Source organism: Rhinoderma darwinii, chromosome 2, assembly GCF_050947455.1.
Source record: "Rhinoderma darwinii isolate aRhiDar2 chromosome 2, aRhiDar2.hap1, whole genome shotgun sequence".
Classification (NCBI taxonomy): Eukaryota; Metazoa; Chordata; class Amphibia; order Anura; family Rhinodermatidae; genus Rhinoderma; species Rhinoderma darwinii.
The window spans coordinates 151,268,582-151,288,815 of NC_134688.1; the positions used below are offsets into that span (position 1 = coordinate 151,268,582).

A 20,234-nucleotide genomic window follows, 5' to 3' on the forward strand; every position below is an offset into this window, starting at 1 on the left:
CAGAAAGCAGCAATTTATCCATTCTTTTTTTATTTTATTTTTTATGGCGTTCACCGTGCGGGTTAAATAATGTAACCGCTTTATAGTCGGGGTCGTTACGGACACGGCGATACCAAATATGTGTAACTTTGCTTTATTTTTAATTGTAAAGCAGTTTGTAAGGGGAAAAACTGGGTTTTTCATTTTTTTTTTTTTATTAACTTCATTAAACTTTTTTTTTACTAGTCCCACTTTAATATGCGATCCTCCGATTGCTATTAGAATACACTGTAATACTTTTGTATTGCAGTGTATTACTGCCTGTCCGTTTAAAACGGACAGGCATCTGCTAGGACATGCCTCTGGCATAGCTTAGCAGGCATTTACTACAGGCAGACCTGGGGGCCTTTATTAGGCCCCAGGCTGCCATCGGAGACACAGACAGTCGGCCGGGTGTCGGTGGGATGAGCGGGAGCTCCCTCCCTCTCTCCAAAACCACTCAGATGCTGCGCTCGCTATTGAGCGCCGCATCTGAGGGGTTAAATGGGCGAGATCGATACTTATATCGAGCTCACCTGTTTGAGCAGGGATGCCCCCACTACATCTGGTAGCTGAGAGCAGGGACATTTAACGGCTCCCTGCTCGGTTTATTTATTCTAATACAGCGCCGTAACAAGGCTTATGCATCAGAATAAAGCCCATTAGTGGCCGTGAAAAGGCGTATTGGCAGTCACCAACGGGTTAAAAGTTTTTATTGCGAAAAGTAATAAAACATAAAAAACCTCTACATATGTGCTATCGTCATAATCGTACCGACCCATAGAGTAAAGTTAACGTGTTATTTACACCGCACAGTGAACGGCGTGAAATTAAAACGCATAGAACAATGGTGGAATTCAGGTTTTTTTTCTAGTCGTCCCCCTCAAAAAAAAAAAAAAAGTTAATACAAGTTAATAAAAAATGATATGTGCCCGAAAACGGTGCCATTAAAAAGTACAACAAATCCGGCAAAGAACAAGTCCTTATACAGTTATGTCGACAGAAAAATAAAAGTTTTAGCTCTTTGAATGACTATAGAAAAAAACAAAAAATATATAAAATTGCTTGATCTTTAGGGCCTAAAATAGGCTTGTCACTAAGGGGTTAATTGTAGTGTAAACATTGGCTGTCACTCACATATATATGTGGAATTCATACACTGACATTTGAGCTTGAAAAAAAAACAACCATTTTAACGGATCATAATGTTGCTTGTATTTTTTTGTATGGTGATGGGCACAAATAACAGAAATTCATTGGAAAAAGGTTTTGTTTTGCCAACCACTGCTTTGGACATATTTTATTCTTAGCGTCACGCCTCCTAGTGGCAACAGCACTTACCTATGGTCTTTGTCCCCCAATGAGACGAACAAGACATACCCGTTTGGAGCGAATATAACAGTGCAATGGGATCAATACAATCCTCAATACAATACTGCTGTCAGAATAGACCCTCTATTGACCTGAAGAGGACTATTACTATGAATATGACAATTCTTCCTCTAATGCCCCTGTTGCTTCTACCCCTTCCGATTCCCTCCTGCATTACAACTTCAATATCACAGCTACTATTGATAATACTCCCAAGTCTATACTGTTATTACTTTCATAGAACTATTGCGGATGTTAGAACTAGATCCACATCTATGGTACTACTAACTCTCAACAATGAGATCAACTCGGATAATTTTTTCTTAAGAAAAACCATCTTATAAACAGTAATCTGAACTGCTTACTTTACAAGAAAGATTAATTTGTATAATAAGCATGTAGGTCAGGTGTCCGCAACCTGTGGCACAGCAGGCATGTGGTGCATGGTTTCCTCCCCTGGTGTATTCCCCCTGGAGTCTAGCGCGTAGCGCCGTTGTGTGCTTGGTGGGGCTGAACACAGGGAGAGAGCGGCACTGCACTATGTGCTTGGCACCACTGAAGCCTTGGAGAGAACACGGCGCTGTTTTGTATTAGTCAGCGCTGAACACTGGGCTGTGATGTGTACAGAACTGCTGTCTGTGTTCGGCGCCGTCAAGATGCCAGGAAACCATGCCCCAACTGCCAGCTGTGGCCGACCCCGGGTCTAGAGGCACATTGGAGGCAGTCAGATAGGAAGATAGACCAGAATGAGGAATGAAGTAAGAACCAAGACTGAAAGGTAACCTAGAAAACGTAGAGGAAGTTCAGACCAGAATCAAAGCTGGGAGATGAAGTCAGAAGGTGTACCAGTGGGCAAGGAGGACCATACGTCAGGATCGGAGGAGTGAGCAGGATCAGAACTAGAGCATGAGCCGGTCCAATACCAGAAGAAGGCTTAAGACATAATAGCACTAGTATCAGGGTCTAGGAACAAGGTAACAATCACACGGTGTCACAAAAGCCAAGCTTTGAACTAGCAGCAGTATTGAGCCATCTGAGAGTTGGATTAGATCGGTTCGCCAACATTCTAGTGTAGCTATGGCAAACTGTTGGTGAGCGTTTTATCAGACTAGAGTGCAGCCTACTGGCCAACATACAAACTGCAATATTTCCTTATGCATTTTAAAGGGGTTTTCTAGTTTTATGTAAATAAAGCTTAAGAGAAGAATTAGAAGCACAAAGTATATTAGAAAAGCGTGTCATTTCTCATTCTAGTGTTTGAACTATATTTGTTTAAAACCAGAAAACCACTTTAACGAAAGCCATGAAAATGAGAGGTGGAAAACAAAGGTTAGAAATATGCGCAGTTTTGATGCTTGTCCAAAGGGATACGTTAACCATTCATTTAACCCCTTAATGACCAAGCTATTTTTTTACGTTTTTCAATCGTCGCATTCCAAGAGCTATAACGTTTTTATTTTTGCGTCGACATAGCTGTATAAGGTCTTGTTTTTTGCGGGACAAGTTGTAATTTTTAATAGCACCATTTTGGGGGACATATTATTTATTGATTAACTTTTATTAACCTTTTTTTTGGGGGGGGGGGGGGGGAATAGAAAAAAATCTGAAATTTCGCCACTCTTTTTTGCGTCCTAAATCTACGCCGTTTACCGTGTGGTATAAATAACACAATACGTTTATTCAGTGGGTTGTTACGATTGCAACGATACCAAATTTGTATCGTTTTTGTATGTTTTACTACTTTTACACAGTAAAAACGCTTTTTTTTCTAAATTATTTGTTTTTGTGTCTCCATACTTGAAGAGCCGTAACGTTTTTATTTTTTCGCCGGTGCGGTTGTATGAGGGCTTTTTTTTTGCGGGAAGACTTGTAGTTTTTATTGGTACTATTTTGGAGTAGATGCGACTTTTTGATCACTTTTTATCACATTTTTTTAAAGTCAGGATTCACAGAAAACAGCAATTTTTCCATAGTTTTTTATTATTTTTTTTCCGGCGTTCACCGTGCGGGTTAAATAATGTAACAGATTTATAGTCGGGGTCGTTACGGATGCGGCGATACCAAATATGTGTAACTTTTTAACTTTATTTTGTTTTTTTAATAGTAAAGCATTTTGTAAGGGGAAAAGCTGGGTTTTTAATTTTATTTTTTTCACTTTTTTTTTTAAATTAACTTTATTAAACTTTTTTTTTAACTTTTTTACTAGTCCCATTAGGGGACTTTAATATGCGATTCTCCGATCGCATTTATAATACACTGCAATACTTTTGTATTGCAGTGTATTATGCCTGTCCGTTTAAAACGGACAGGCATCTGCTAGGTCATGCCAGAGGCATGATCTAGCAGGCATTCGCTCCAGGCAGACCTGGGGGCCTTTATTAGGCCCCCGGCTGCCATGGGAGACACTGACACTCGGCGATCGTATCGCCGGGTGTCGGTGGGATGAGAGGGAGCTCCCTCCCTCTCTCCAAAACCACTCAGATGCGGTGCTCACTATTGAGCACCGCATCTGAGGGGTTAAACGGGTGAGATCGATACGAATATCAATCTCACACGGCAGAGCAGGGACGCTCCCAGCCCTCAGCTACCTCTGGCAGCTGAGAGCAGGGAGATTTGACAGCTCCCTGCTCTGTAAACTTATTCCGATGCCGCGACGTAAAAAGTCTATGGCATCGGAATAAGGCCCGTTAGTGACCGACGTAGAAACACGATGGGCCGGTCACTAACGGGTTAAACTAAGCATACATTTGACTTACGGTATACCTGATAATATGGAGGAAGCATTCTGAATGCTAGACTTTGTACATTAAACAGGCTGTTCTTGTGTCCATGGTGCTACTTTACCTAAAAATATGTAACATGCTGCAAAACTGTAAGACCTTCTAAACAAAAAGAAATAAATCGATACAACGATCTCTAATTTACTTACTGCAAAGTGAGGAAGGAGATATTCCCGATCACCTTCACTAAACCCAAAGATCTCTATAGCTTTTGGACGATGGTCCACCACAGCATGAAATCGGACACCACGGCCTCTGCCCCTGCCTCTTCCTCGTGACATTCCTCTTCCCCTCATGTGTGCTCCTCTTCCTCGTCCTCTTCCAGAAGAAAGAATCCCACGCTTGGCAGCCTGCAAGGAAAACAAAGTGTATATATTTTAAGGTAATTGTCACCCAGCGCAAATGAAATGAATGGGTCTGTAATCTCGGGCGATGTTACGGTCGTGTGCATGGGGCCTAACAGACCACAATAGCGACCTGTTCTCAAAAAGAGAAGTCTGGCGATGTGAAACTAGGAAATATATTAAATGACACCTGGCATTCAGAGTTATATGACACATGGCATGTGCCAGGTCAATACAAAAGGACACACCTATGGGTTAACTAAATCAGACTAAACATTCATTTAGATGTGATCATTATTAGCTGGATCCTGTGTGAGACACCCAGTACCCGCTTTAAGCCGAGCCGTCAGTACAGCTGACCTCACTGAATCGGTTTTGACAAGATATAGCCTCTATGTATACAAGATATAGCCTCTATGTATACAAGATATGTAGAAGCTGTAGCTTGAAAAGGTAAAAAAAATAAATTTTTTTTTTAAGAAGAGTTGTAAAGTAGCTTAATATCAGCTAAAACATGGTTTTATTAAAATAATAATAATAATTTGTTCAAAAAGGTGTATGTAGCCTTTAAGAAACATAAGGAAGAAGATCACTCTTCATGTACCTCAAGTTGTAGTTCTGTATATTTCCGCCTTAACTCTGCTACATCTTCTCCAGCCTGAAGTTTCTTGTATAAGTCAAGCTCAGTGTCAAGCAGTTCCTTTTGCATCTTTAACAAATTTAGCCAAAAAAAAGTGGTTGTTAAGATATGTACAAGAACAAACAATGACACATATTTTAGAATATTGGACAAATTTCCTGAATTCTCTAAAAAGGTGGTCATACACATTAACTAACCATCGGCCGACATTTCTTTCCCCTGATGCCCACATTCATGCACGTTCAACAAGGTGCACATTTTTTTTTCAATGAGTAGAGAGAAAGAAGCCACTACCAGACCCCTCTGGCAGCAGATGATTTGAAATCCGAAAAACCTGATCCTCCAACATCTGCTGCAGGGGGAAGATTCAGGAGGCCCCACATCAGCCATCAGAAACACATATAGGTGGTAGTTAATATTATAAACAATTTGAGCACTGTGTTTTTTTTATTTTTTCTTCAGAGCCCTAAATCTCATGCAAAGGCATAATGTGATATTAAGCTACCACTAGGGAGAGCAAAGGAGCTTATTAATTATGAATTTCAACGTATAAACCGTATACCGTTCGCTACTAAACTTCCAACAATTCCTCCCTTAGGCTACGTTCACACGAATGTAGCCAACCTGCAGTTTTTCACGTCCGAGGTACACCCATGCGGAATGTGTTATCATGCATCCCCCATAGACTAGTCTATAGAGAGATGTGTCCCCCAGCATATCAGTCATTTCCCCTCCTCCGTTTCAAAAACCTTTGTCCGTCCGTAAGGCAACTGTCTGCAGAAGGAGCCTTCCCACACTGCTCAATTTGCCATTATTTTATCCCAAAATAAGAGCGTGTAAAGTCTATTCATGACACCATTGTCCTTTTTAGCTTTGGGAATCATTTACCTTGAGATGACTCAAGGGAAAAACTGCATCAATGTCTTTTGATGGATTTAGAGACCTCAGGATATTTGTCTTATAACAAGTAATTTGACAAATACAGTCTCTGCATCTGCCCTAAATAAAATTATCAGACATGCAAGTACATTCTTTCACACAACTAAGAAGCCGTATAAACACTACCTGAGCTTTGGTTCTGTTACTTTTCAAAGAATTTCCGGCAGAAGAGACGGCTTTCAGCTCATCCCTCAGTTTGGTTATCCTGTTCGTCAGGGTCTCCAGCGTTTTCAAAACTTCCGCTTTGTCATCTGCCTTCATGGCCTTATTTTTCTCCAGCTTTGTTATCAGCATCTGCAATATACAAATTGGTTAGTCAGAAGACAAACACGTGATAAAGGAATGCAAACACATTTTGCACATTTGGTCTAAAGGATATTAAAGAGTAACTAAACCTTTAAAAAACTTGTGATATGATTTTCTACGGAGCCCATACCCGGCTAGCTCGGTTTTCCAAGGAAAGCTGATCAGAAACAAATCGGCACCGCACTCAGCCGGACCCTTCTGCCGCTTTCTTTTAGCAATAGGTGGTCGTCTCAGCGCTCGGACCCACACCAATCAAAACTTCTGACATGTCATAGGGACACGTCTTAGTTACCCTTCAATGCTAAGGTTACACAAACTTTTTGCCCCGTTTTCTGTCTGTAGATTAGAAAGTAGTGAGTGAAGATGGAAGCCCAGAACTTTACTGTGGGCTTAAGACTCTTACCTTCTGTGTTTCTATGTGTTTATCCAACATTTCATGCTTTTTCTTTCTTACATCCTGTTGAAGTTTTAGTGCTTCCTGAATTGTATTTTGAGAGAAAAAGGCAGTCTTTAATTAATTTGCAAAAAAAGATTTATACTATTAACCCCTTAACGACCAAGGACGAAAATGAACGTCATGGTCGGGTGCTAGTTCCCGCACCAGGACGTGCATTTTCGTCCGCATTTCAAACTGTCACTGTGTGTAAACACAGAGTGACAGACCCGCGCTGACAGCTGTCCTAGACAGCTGAGACATCAGTCTCGCCGGACAGCGGACCATCGCCGCTGATTTCGGCAGTTAACCCCTTAAGTGCGGCGACGGATTGCCGTCGCCGCATTTAAGTGGTTTGAAGCACATCAGCAGCCCCCACGAAGTGATCGTGGGGGCTACCGATGCTTGTCACGGCAATCGGAGGTCAGATAATGACCTCCGGGTTGCCATGTACGGAAGCCTCGGAGGATCAGCCTCCGGCCGTTCCTCCTCTGCTTCCTGTCAGAGTGACAGTCACGTCACAATGACAGTTAGAGTACATTACACTACGTGTGTAGTGTAATGTACTCTAGCAGCGATCAAAGCTGCAAGACTAAGTGTCCCCTAGTGGGACAAGTTAAAAAAGTAATAAAAATGTTTTAAAAAAAGTGTAAAAATAAAAGTTATAAGTTCTATAAACACTAAATGCTTTTTTTCCTATAATAAGAGTTTTATTATAGAAAAAAAATGAACACGTTAAAAAAGTACACATATTTGGTATCACCGCGTTCGTAACGACCCCAACTATAAAACTATAATGTTATTTTTCCCGCACGATGAACACCCCCAAAAAAATCAATAAAAAACTACGACAGAATCGCAATTTTTTGGGTCACCACCGCTCCCTAAATAAAGAATAAAAAGTGATCAAAAAGTCGCATGTACCCGAAAATAGTACCAATAAAAACTTCTATCCGTCCCGCAAAAAACAAGCCCTTACACAGCTTTTTTGACTAAAAAATTAAAAAATTACGGCTCTCATAATACGGTGACACAGAAATTTTTTTTTTTATAAATAAGTCATTTTATTGCGCAAACGCAAAAAAAAAGGACCAAACCTATATACATCTGGTATCGCCGTAATCATACCGACCCGCAGAATAAAGTAAAAATGTAATTTATAGCGTACGGTGAGCGCCGCAAAAAAAAAAACTAAAAAACTGTGTCAGAATTCCTGTTTTTTGCTCAGGATTGCAAAAATTTTTTATAAAAAGTGATAAAAAAAAAAATCGCATGTACCCCAAAATGGTACCAATGAAAACTACAGATTGTCCCGCAACAAATAAGCCTTCACACCACTCTATTGATGGAAAAATAAAAAAGTTATGGCTCTTGGAAAGCGGGGAGTGAAAATCTAAAATATGAAAGCAAAAAATGGATCAGTCCTGAAAGGGTTAATTCATTTCTAATGAAAAAACGTATGACCACATGTGGGGTATTTCCGTACTTGGGAGAAATTGCTTTATAAAAAATGGTTGTTTTTTTCCTCCTTTATCCCTTGTGAAAATGAGAAAATGCACCATTTTAGTGGAAAAAATGTTGATATTAATTTTTGTGCCCTAATTCCAATAAACTCTGCAAAAGACCCGTGGGGTCTAAATGCTCACTATACCCCTAGAAAAATTCCTTGAAGGTTTTTCCAAAATGGGGTCACTTTTGGTGAGTTTCCACTGTTTTGGTCCCTCCAGTGCATTGCAAATGCGACATGGCACCGAAAACCATTCCAGCAAAATCATAAATCCAAATGGCGCTCCTTCCCTTCTGAGCCCTGCTGTGGGTCCAAACAGCAGTTTATTACCACATATGGGGTATTGTCGTAATCGGGAGACATTGCTTTACAAATGTTGGGGTGCATTTTCTTCGTTATTCCTTGTAAATAATAAAAATTTCTATGTTGTTTCAGAAAAAAAGTACATTTTAATTCTTACAGACTAATTTCAATATATTTAGCGAAAAACCTGTGTGGTCAAAATGCTAACTATACCCCTAGATAAATACCTTAAGGGGTCTAGTTTTCGAAATGGGGTCGTTCTGGCAGCTCAAAGCCTCTCCAAATGTACAGTGGGGCCTAAAACATTTTCAACCAAAATATGAGTCCTGAAAGCCTCCGGGTGCTCCCTCCCTTTTGGGTCCTGCCGTGTGTCCTGGCAGCGCATTAGGGCCACAATGTTGGTATTTTTGAAAACAGGAGAAACAGGGTGATAGATTTTGTGGTGTGTTTCTTCATTCTCATGGTCGCTTTACAAAGAAATTGGTCTTCAAACTGATACTTTTATGAAAAAAAGTGAAATTATTATTTTTTTCACCTGCTATGTATTCAATTTAGCAAAAAACTGTGGGGTCAAAATACTTACTATACCCTTAGGTAAATACCTTAAGGGGTCTAGTTTTCTAAATGGGGTCATTTGTGGGGGTTTCCACCATTCTGACACCTATGAGCCTCTGAAAACCTGGCTTGGTGCAGGAAAACAAAATGTACTTCAAAATTTATAAAATTATTATTCAATTTGTAAGTCCTCTAAATTGCTGAAAATGTATTTAATTTTTTAAAAAGTGCTGCCAAAATGGAGTAAAGCGATAGAAATATATATTGAATTAAAAAAATTGTACAGTATGTGTGTACATATGTGACATATTGCAGTTAAAAATAGGGGAAAATGGTAATTTTTACAAAATTTCTTCCATTTTTCTATTTTTTAATTAATTTCCGCAAATCGTATCAGTCTACTTTTACCACTAAAATAAAGTACAACATGTGACGAAAAAACAATGTCAGAATTACTTGGATATTCAAAACTTTCACAGAGTTATTCTCTGATAAAGTCAGACATACCAGATTTGACAAATCTGGCTTGGTCATTAAGGTACAAACATGCCCGGTCATTAAGGGGTTAACAAGTATATCTAGTCAGCAAAAAATGTGCCGACATTGTTGCTGTTTCATGTATACCTTTGTTTTATTACAAATTCTACTTTACACATCAATTTAGGTTTCTATGGCATCAATGTATATTGAAAGTGAACCTTTCTTCCATTTCTGATGTGCACTTCTCTAAACTAGAATATCTTTGCAAACGTTTTGAATATCAACAGTATTATTTTTTTTTAAATCAAATAATTTTTTATTAACATTTTCACAATGTAAATACATGAACATTAACCCCTTCCCGCAAATGGGCGGCTCGTTCCCGCAAATGGGCGTACAGTAACGCCCTGAGGATGAAGCAGGCACAGGAGCTGTGCGCGCTTCATCCTCAGCGGGTGTCGGCTGTAATATACAGCTGACATCCCGTTGCAACGGCGGCGATCACTGTTATGTCCGATCGCCGCCATTTAACCCCTCAAATGCCGCTGTCAATAGCGACAGCGGCATTTAAGTGATTGATACAGAGGGAGGGGGCTCCCTCTGTACCCCGTTGGCCCAGCTAACATATACCCTGATGTACTCCGCCCAGCTAACATATACCCTGATGCACTCCGCCCAGTTTACATATACCCTGATGCACTCCGCCCAGTTTACATATACCCTGATGCACTCCGCCCAGCTTACATATACCCTGATGTACTCCGCACAGCTTACATATACCCTGATGCACTCCGCCCAGTTTATATATACCCTGATGCACTCCGCCCAGCTTACATATACCCTGATGTACTCCGCGCATCTTACATATACCCTGATGCACTCCGCCCAGCTTACATATACCCTGATGTACTCCGCACAGCTTACATATACCCTGATGCACTCCGCCCAGCTTACATATACCCTGATGTACTCCGCACAGCTTACATATACCCTGATGCACTCCGCCCAGCTAACATATACCCTGATGTACTCCGCCCAGTTTACATATACCCCCATATTATAAGCTGAAACACCAGTAAAACACTAAACAAAACTACTACCAAGCAAAATCTGCGCTCCAAAAGCCAAATGGCGCTCCTTCTGGGCCTGGCAGTGTGCCCAAACAGCAGTTAATGACCACATATGGGGTATTACCGTACTCTGGAGAACCGCTTAACAATAATTTATGGGGTGTGTGTCTACGGTGGTACAAGCTGGGCACAACACATTGGGCACTGAAATAGCATATATGTGGAAAATGTCAATTTTAAATCTACAACATCCACTGTGCACTAATTTCTGCAAAACCTTTGGGGTTAAAATGCTCACTACACTTCTAGATGAATTCCTTGAGGGGTGAAGTTTCCGAAATGGGGTCACTTTTCGGGGGTTTTCACTGTACTGGTACCTCAGCGCAATGCAACATGGAGTAAAAAAGAAATTTTGTAAAATCTCCACTCCAAAAACGAAATTGCGCTTTTTCCCTTTAGACTCTTGCTGTATGTCCAAATAGCAGTTTACAACCACATATGGGGTACTTCCCTATTCAGGAGAAATTTTGTCACACATTTTGGGGTGTCTTTTCTCCTGTATTGCTTGTGTAAATGAAAAATTATGTGCTAAATCTATAGGTTATTGGAAAAAAAATTTTTTTCATTTTCACGGCCCAATTCAAATAAAATCTGTAAAACACCTGAGGGATCAAAATGCTCACTACACCTCTAATTTAATTCTTTGATAGGTATAGTCTCCAAATTGGGATCACATCTGGGGAATTTCTACTGTACTGGTACTTCAGGGACTCTGCAAATGCGACATGGCCCCCAGAAACAAATTCCGCAAAATCTGAGCTGCAAAATCCAAATGGTGCTCCGTCCCTTCTGAGCCCTGCCGTGGGTCCAAACAGCAGTTTATTACCACATATGGGGTATTACCATAATCAGGAGAAATTGCTTTACAAATGTTGAGGTGCTTTTTCTCCTTTATTCCTTATAAAAATTAGAAAATTCTATGTTTTTTCAGAAAAAAAGTCTATTTTCATCTTCACAGACTAATTCTAATAAATTCAGCAAAAAACCTGTGGGGTCAAAATACCAACTATACCACTAGAAAAATTCCTTGAGGGGCATACTTTCCAAAATTGAGTCACTTTTGGGGGGTTTCCCCTGTTTAGGTCCCTCCAGGGCATTGTAAACACGACCCGGCACCGAAAAATATTCCAGTAAAATCAGTGCTCCAAAATCCAAATGGCGCTCCTTCCCTTCTGAGCACTGCCGTGGGTCCAAGCAGCAGTTTATTACCACATGTGGGGTATTTCGGTAATCGGGAGAAGTAGCTTTACAAGTTTTGTGGTGCTTTTTCTCCTTTATTCCTTGCAAAAATTCAAAAATTCTAAGTTTTTCCACAATAAAAGTAGATTTTCATTTTCACAGACTAATTCGAATAAATTTAGCAGAAAACCTGTGGGGTCAAAATGCTCACTATACCCCTATATAAATTCCCTGACTGGTGTAGTTTCAAAAAATGGGGTCACTTTTGGGGGTTTCCACTGTTTTGGCACCACAAGACCTCTTCAAACCTGACATGGTGCCTAAAATATATTCTAAAAAATGGAGGCCCCAAAATCCTCTAGGTGCTCCTTTGCTTCTGAGGCCTGTGTTTCAGTCCATTATCACACTAGGGTCACATGTGGGACATTTCTAAAAGCTGCAGAATCTGGGCAATAAATATTGAGATGCGTTTCTCAGGTAAAACCTTCTGTGTTACAGAAAAAAAATGTATTACAAATGAATTTTGTTAAAAAAAAAAAAATGAAATTTGTAACTTTCATCTCTACTTTTCTTCAATTCCTGTGAAACGCCTAAAGGGTTGAAACACTTTCTGAATGCTGTTTTGAATACTTTGAGGGGTACAGTTTTCAAAACCACTTCACAACTGAAGTCGTCCCTGAAAAAAATAGCCTTTTGAAATCTTCTTAAAAATATGAGAAATTGCTGCTAAAGTTCTAAGCCTTTTAACGTCCTCGAAAAATAAAAGGAAGTTCAAAAAACGATGCCAATCTAAAGTAGACATGTGGGAGATGTAAAATAGTAAGTATTTTGTGTGGTATTACTATCTGTTTTACAAGCAGATACATTTAAAATTAGAAAAATCATAATTTCTTCAAATTTTCTCTAAATTTTGGTGTTTTTCACAAATAAGCAATAAATTTATCGACCAAATTTTTTCACTAACATAAAGTACAACATGTCACGAGAAAACAATCTCAGAATCGCTTGGATAGGTAAAAGCATTCCAGAGTTATTACCACATAAAGTGACACGTCAGATTTGAAAAAATGGGTCTGGTCCTGAAGGCCAAAAATAGCTTGGTCTTGAAGGGGTTAAACACCCCCTCCCTCCCCCTGCTCAAATTAGAACGTTCTCATACAAGATATATGTCTGCAAGTCTCAGACTTCTGCATATTCCATACATTAAGCAGAAACCTCATTGGAACTCTTCACATTAAATATGCAATATCATGTCACCACCGTACACCAGTTCTAGTCAATACATAAGGGTACATGAGAGATACAGTACATGGTTCCAAAGCATACCATACAGAACAATAACATGGGAGGGCCAGAGACTAGCAGGAACCCCCAATCGATAAATCTGGACATGCAAGCGCTCTTAGGACCATCGTAACTGGAGCAAGGTCCGGCGTATCTAACCAGGGAGGCCAGAGATCTTTCCAATATGCAGCAATCAGCTTTCGGGCCGGATATAAAAGTCTCAGAACCGCCAGTCTCTGCCCCTCCGTCACAGCCAAATCAGACGTATATCCCAGGATACAAATAAATCGGGTCCAAAGCAATTGTACACTTGTTCACCCGACCAATAAGATCCACCACCTTTCTCCAAAAACCTCTAAGCCGCGAGAAGCTCCACATAATATAAGGTCAGCTACATGTTCCGCACATCTGTAGCAACAGGAGTCCTTCTTTATAGGATGGGTTATAAAAGGAAGAGGGGTCCTATATACCCTGTGCAAAAGGAAGAGTTGGGAAAGTCGATACATTTCACTCAGGGACTGATTCTAGAACGTCCTGCCAAACCTCTTCATCAATCTGACCCAGATCTCGCCCCCATCTTTCCCTTAGATTAAGAGGCCTAACTTTGAGAGTGGAGTCTAAGAGGGATACATAGATCAAGGAGATTATGCCCTTAGCGTTTCCTGGCTGAGCTAAAACGTCGATAAAAGTAGTATGAGGAGTCTGGGCCATTAGCGTCAATCTATTCTGTTGGTCATAAGCTGTTAAAGAAACTAGATGTAGGAGATCAAATTCCAATTTTAGGCCTTAAAACGTGCGAAACACACCATTAGTAAAGAGATTCTTGAGGGTTCTAAGGCCTCTATGCTGCCAATCATCAAACCCTTCTAATTTATCAATTTCTTTATAAAAAGTATTTCCCCATATGGGGGCGTAAGCTTTGGCTCTATCCCAGACCTTATAAATCATAGCCAGTGTAGGAAAGCCCATCCTCAGTTCTCCCAACCATCCAGACTCCAGAACCAGAAATAGGGGTTTCTCACCAGTTACCATGCGAAGTAATCTCCCTACTGCAGTAGATGTTGTCTCCGCACCCCACCCTCTGAGACGTTTCAGCTGGGCTTCAACATAGTAAAGCCACAGGTTCGCTACCGCCAACCCCCCCCCCCCCCATCTTCCTTTGGTCTCTGCAGGGTTTCCATACGTATCCTTGGAGCACCTTTTTTCCATATTAGATCCCTAAAGATACCAGTGAGTTTGTAAAAAATCCTCTGGGGAAGCTAGAACGGGGCATTATGCAACAAACATATCTGGGGCATGAACAGCACAACTATTTTTACAGGACTTGAGGCTTCCATTTTCTAGATTAGTCTCATTAATTCCACTTTTTTTGTCATTTTATATCTATCTATATATACTGTTGCAGCTCTGTAACAATTATCACTGTGAGGGGAAAGCGAACAGCGCTATAAGGCTATAATCACATGACAGTGAAAAAAACCGGCTGTTAAAAATGGATCAACTTTTTTCATGGCCATTTTGCATCAGTGTGTCTCCAAATTTTCATCCATTTCCCAGCCGTCTGACCGTTTTTAACCCGTTCACCATCAATTTCTCATTGCCGTTGAAAAACAGATGAATAGCTTTTGTCAGGGTTTTATTTGTCCCAACCCCCTGAAAATATCAAAGTGCCCATGTTGATAGTGCCCACATAGATAGTGCCAGTGTCCCTTTCTCCCTATTTCCTAAATAAATTCAGTACAAATTGGTGGTATACACCTTTGTGGTTCCCAAAACGCACTTTATATATAAAATAAAAAAAGTGAGGGTATTTGCAAAATCCCTATTTTTGACCCTGTAAATAGTGCCCATATAGCACCACACTATCCCCGTAGACCGCGCCACTAAACCCCCCTGTATACAGCACCTCACCCTGCAGACAGAATCACACCCCCTGTAGAGACCACCACACCCTCCCGTTTTTTTTTTTTAAAGGCTTTATTTGTCAAAAAGCTTTGTTGTACAAAACGAGTACTAAGATACTTTCAGTACAGAACAAAAGACAATCAGAAAGGCATCAATACAGTGAAGAAAATGGCAATCCACAGCAGATACATTGCATATACAGGATATACAAAATTACTGTCTGTTAATGCCTAACTTCGTCAAAACACAGATTCACTCAGTTATCCCAGTGCTCTAAAGTTCCCACTGCCCCCAAGAATACCACCGTCACTCGTGCAAGTAACAGTTAGGCTATGTTCACACGGAGTATTTTGGGGGAGGAATATCTGCCTCAAAATTCCGTTTGGAACTTTGAGGCAGATATTCCTCTCCCTGCACGCCGATTTTCGCGCCGTTTTTCGCCGGTGGCCATTGAGCGACGCGGGCATAAAACAGCGAGAAATACGCTTTCTCCTGCCTCCCATTGAAGTCAATGGGAGGTCAGAGGCGGAAGCGCCCGAAGATCGGGCATGTCGCTTCTTTTTCCCGCGAGGCAGTGTTACTGCTCGCGGGAAAAAGACGCCGACGCCTCCCATTGAAATCAATGGGAGGCGTTCTCGGGCCGTTTTTGCCGAGTTTTGCGACGCGGATTCCGCGTAAAAAAACTCGGCAAAATACCCCGTGTGAACATAGCCTAAGACCAGTTTCCAGATTCTCCAGCCACCTCGACCAAATTTGACTGAATTTATCTTGACATCTTCTGCTGAGGTGTAGTTTTTGATACATAGGTATATATTTATTCACCAATTACTTCCAATATATTAAACTCGGACCCTCTTTATTCTTCCAAGCCATAATCACAATCTTTCTGGCACAGAAAAGAACAAAGCGAAAAAAATATATATCTTATAATGGTTTTGTATAACTTCATTCATAATGCCCAAGAGGCACATCTGAGGGCTAAGAAGTCGTGGAAACTCAAAGTGGGTATGCAGAAACTCCACTACCTCTGCCCAAAGGGGGGCAATTCTGGGACACACCCAAGGGATATAAGTACCAACATCCAACTGGCAGCGAAAACTATCCAAAGTTAATGCTCCCATCCTCTGGTGTCTGACTGGTGTGTAGTAGATCCCATGTAAAAACCGAGATTGTATCAGAAAATCCCTTACATTTAGAACCGAATCAAAAAAGGAAAGTTCCACCTCCTTCCAGGCCTCCACTGTCAAGTCAGGGACATCTCCCCTCCACCGCACAAATGCCTTATCAAAGGGTCTGTATCCAAGGGATGTCATTAAGGTGTATAAGTGGGTGAGGATCTTTGAAAGATCTGGAGCGCCAAGGAGGTCCTCCAGCGCAGAGAAACCCACCTGAGGTGACAGAGATAAATTGGGCACACCAAGCATGTCGTAGCTGGGGATAATGAAAAAAGGCTTTCCCTGAAATGTTGAATCCGTCCTTAAGTTCAGATAAAGGAGACAATGTCAGAGTCTGCATTAAATATCTGACTCATGAATTTGACCCCTGCCCCCGACCACATCACTGCTCCGGATATCGACTCAAGATGAGACAACCAAGGATTATTCCATAACGGAGTCCTAGGTGAGTATGAGGGGACCGTAGGGACACTCAGAGCGTGTGCCGCCCTCCAAGCCACAGCCACCGTCCTAAGTGGTACACGAGGATTTAAATCTATATAACAAATTTGTAAGCCTTTCATAAGAAGTCATAAGTGCACCCGCCAGTGCAGTGGCTGCATTACTTAGTTCTATATCTTAGATTTGGCGCCGCCATTCCCCCCCATTCGTACACACCCTCCCTGTTATATGGACAGAGATGTCAGGGGCAACGCGAGAGCTGGAGTCCCGGGCAGAGCGCTAGTAGGCTCTTCCTGGGACTCCTGCTCTGGGGAAGCCCCTGACATCATTGTCGATGTATGGACAGCGATGTCAGAGGCTTCCCCAGAGTCCCAGAGCAGAGCCTATACAGAGCCTATGGACAGTGATGTCAGTGAATTCCACAGAGTCCAGGAGCAGAGCCTATACTAGCGGTCTGCCCGAGACTCCGCTCTGGGGAAGACCCTGACACACTGTCCATATATGGACAGTGATGTCAGTAAATTCCACAGAGTCCCGGAGCAGAGCCTATACTAGCGCTCTGCCCGGGACTCCGCTCGGGGGAAGACCCAGACATCACTGTTCATATGTGGACAGCCATGTCTGGGAATTCCAGAGTCTCGGAGCAGACCAGATACTAGCGGCTCTGTGTCCCGCGGGCCGCAGATGACAGTTCCGGGGGCCGCATGCTTGAGACTCCTGCTCTTCAACATATGTTTTACATGGCTGCACCTTCCATGAGGAAGTACTCTTCCCTGTATGCAGGTAGCAGCAAATTAATAAAAAGAAATGCCGTCCCTTGCATGTTGCAGTCTAGCTGCAATTTGCCCAGATGCTTGTTTTCCTGACACAGTTCTATGTAAATTGCAGCAAATCAAAAGCGTTTTGCCATAATTTCTTGCTAACAGACACCACAGAAGAAGAAAATTGTAAGTAGGGTCATGTTTTGCGCGAGTGGTAAACAATTTAAAAAATAGTTTTTTATTTTTGTGTCAGGTCTAGAGCCTGGGGCCTAAATTTATTTAGGGGTGGTCTTAAGTTAGATGCCTCCTATAACCCAATCCTGCATTTTCTAGGTATGTGGTTTATCACGTGTGTGGTACCAGAGCCTTATAGTTACACCCCTATGGAGAGGGGTGGAATTAAGCCAATTCTCTGCCAAATAAGTTGTTGAAACAGAAGCAGTATTGCGGAACCAGGAACAATCAGTATCATTGCCCGCTTGTGCTCAATTGCATCTTTGTCCTAATACAAATTGGATACAATTGAATAAACTAAGTTGCAGCAGCATGTTCAAAGGAGCCTTATGTTCCATGACCTGCCATTCCACGTCAACAAATTTTTGTTTTTTTTACGCAAGCCAGTATTATGACATCATATCTCCTCCTGGAAACAGAAAAAGGTGAGTTTCAGGGGCACTTAAAAGGTTTTTTTCATAGCAATAATTTATCACCTATCCACACGATAGTTGATAACGGTCTGATCAGTGGAGATCCAACTGCTAGGGTCCCCACAGAGGGGATGAGGGTCCTGGAATGCGCTATGTGAATGGAGGAGGACTGCACACACTTGGCCACCGCTCCATTCACTTTCTTTAGTGCTGCTAAGCAATGAACCCGGCTATCTCTGGCGGCCGAGCATGCAAAATTCTGTTTCATTCATAGGGTACTTCAGGACACCCGTTCTCGGGATCCGTGGGGCCCCAAAAGTTGGACCCCCACCAGACATTTATCACCCATCCTCTGGATAAGTGATATATATATATATTAAAGTGGCCTCGAGAAAGCGTGTACGCACGTGAAATGGCCGTAGGCAATTCCACATCCTGACCGAGATCTTTTTGTAATAAAGAAATTGTTTTGCCAGCTCCGGTGAGTGCCTCGATTATTGCTCTACAATATATATATTAAAGGGGTTTACTCATAATGATTTATGTATGGAACTATTTTGAGGGCCTTGTATATATGTGGCACCATTTTAGGGGGCACTCTTTTAAGAGGAACTATATGTGACACCTGCTTTTGAGGGTTTTATGGTAATACTATTTATGAACAGGTAGTATTGTATCAGCAGCACAACAATAAGGCCCTACTGGTTTTCCATCAGACCTGTCTGTCAGAAGAACCCATCAACAGAAAAGCAAACGGAAACCACAGCTTCCATTTGCATTACCATGGATGTCTTCCGTTGCAAATGGTTTCCGTTTGTCTCCGTTCCGTAAGGCTTCCGTTTTTTTGGTGTAAACAATAGCACAGTCTATTCTTTTTTACAGCGTTCACCATGCGGGTTAAATAATGTTCGAATAGTTTGGACTTCTATGGATGCTGCAAAACCAGTTATGTTACATTTTTACATTACTTTAAAGAAAAAAAATAAATGGAAAAACGTAAAATTTCTTTTAGTACATAAAGTTTTTTATTTTTATTTAATGGTGTGTTACTTTTACTTTAATAGTCCCTCTAGGGGACTAAGGAATAGCATGCACAATATACAGCAATACTAATATATCGCAGTGTATTGTGTGTTTTACCAGTTCCTTTACCGCCATTGGCAGGGCTTAATGGGGGCACAAGGATGGCAGACCTGGGGGCCGCCATCGGCACCTCGCTGTTGCTTTGGGGAGGAACCGATGAGCTGTCAGAGGGGGCCAACCCCTTCTTTCGAACGGCTACGATGTCGTGGTCACTATAGACTGCGGCATCTAAGTAAGTGTAACATACAGCTGACACCTGCTCACCATACTTCTCCTTGGCGGCTGTCACGTACACGACACGTAGCTAAGCAGTTAACATTCGATTATTTGTTTTGGTAGATATACTCATGTCTCTCAACTGGGGTTTAACAAAAAAAAAAAAAAACAACAACCTGCATGTAAAAAAACAAAATGCACAGTGTGAACCCAGTCTAACTTCCAAGAAACACCCAATTTTCACCTAATTCGACACTGAATATATCTCTGGATCTACAGTATAACGTGTACCTGGTTTTTTTTCTGTGCATTAGTGATGTCCACAGGAGAAGGGTAAGTTACAGATTTTTGGATGGCTTTTAAAGCTTCTGGGTTGTAAACAGTTTTTGTAAGTCCTGTAGAGGTTGACAATACCTAAAAATAAGAAGTGAACATTATAAAATACTCGTAACGTAATCATGAAAATCAAGAGGCACCACAGGTACGTGTGAACAGACCTATACCATTCATTTAAAAACTTTGCATATTTCTTCTGCGCTATGATTTATACCTCAATAATTCCTTTTAGGTTGATGTACATTAATATATAGTACGTAAGTTTTACCCCAAACATTTCAAAACACATCATTGTAAAATGTTACTCACCTTTTCAGTAGCTGTAGGAGGGTATTTTGAATTATAACCCAATCTCTCCTTTATTGGTACTTTCTGGGAAGAAAACATAAGAGAATCTAATG

General features: G+C 41.2%; 1 protein-coding gene across 2 annotated transcripts in view; it reads right to left on the minus strand.

Annotated features, from left to right (window-relative positions):
* Window positions 1–20,234, minus strand: part of RBM26 (RNA binding motif protein 26) — a 77,747-nt gene that overhangs the window by 11,084 nt on the left and 46,429 nt on the right. For both annotated transcript variants that reach the window (XM_075852376.1, XM_075852375.1), the window contains exons 15-20: window positions 20,143–20,205; window positions 19,789–19,911; window positions 6,802–6,876; window positions 6,219–6,386; window positions 5,118–5,222; window positions 4,319–4,519 (exon numbers count right to left, since the gene is read on the minus strand). In XM_075852376.1, coding sequence (XP_075708491.1) covers window positions 4,319–4,519; window positions 5,118–5,222; window positions 6,219–6,386; window positions 6,802–6,876; window positions 19,789–19,911; window positions 20,143–20,205 — 735 coding nt within the window. The remainder of the gene's footprint in view (window positions 1–4,318; window positions 4,520–5,117; window positions 5,223–6,218; window positions 6,387–6,801; window positions 6,877–19,788; window positions 19,912–20,142; window positions 20,206–20,234) is intronic.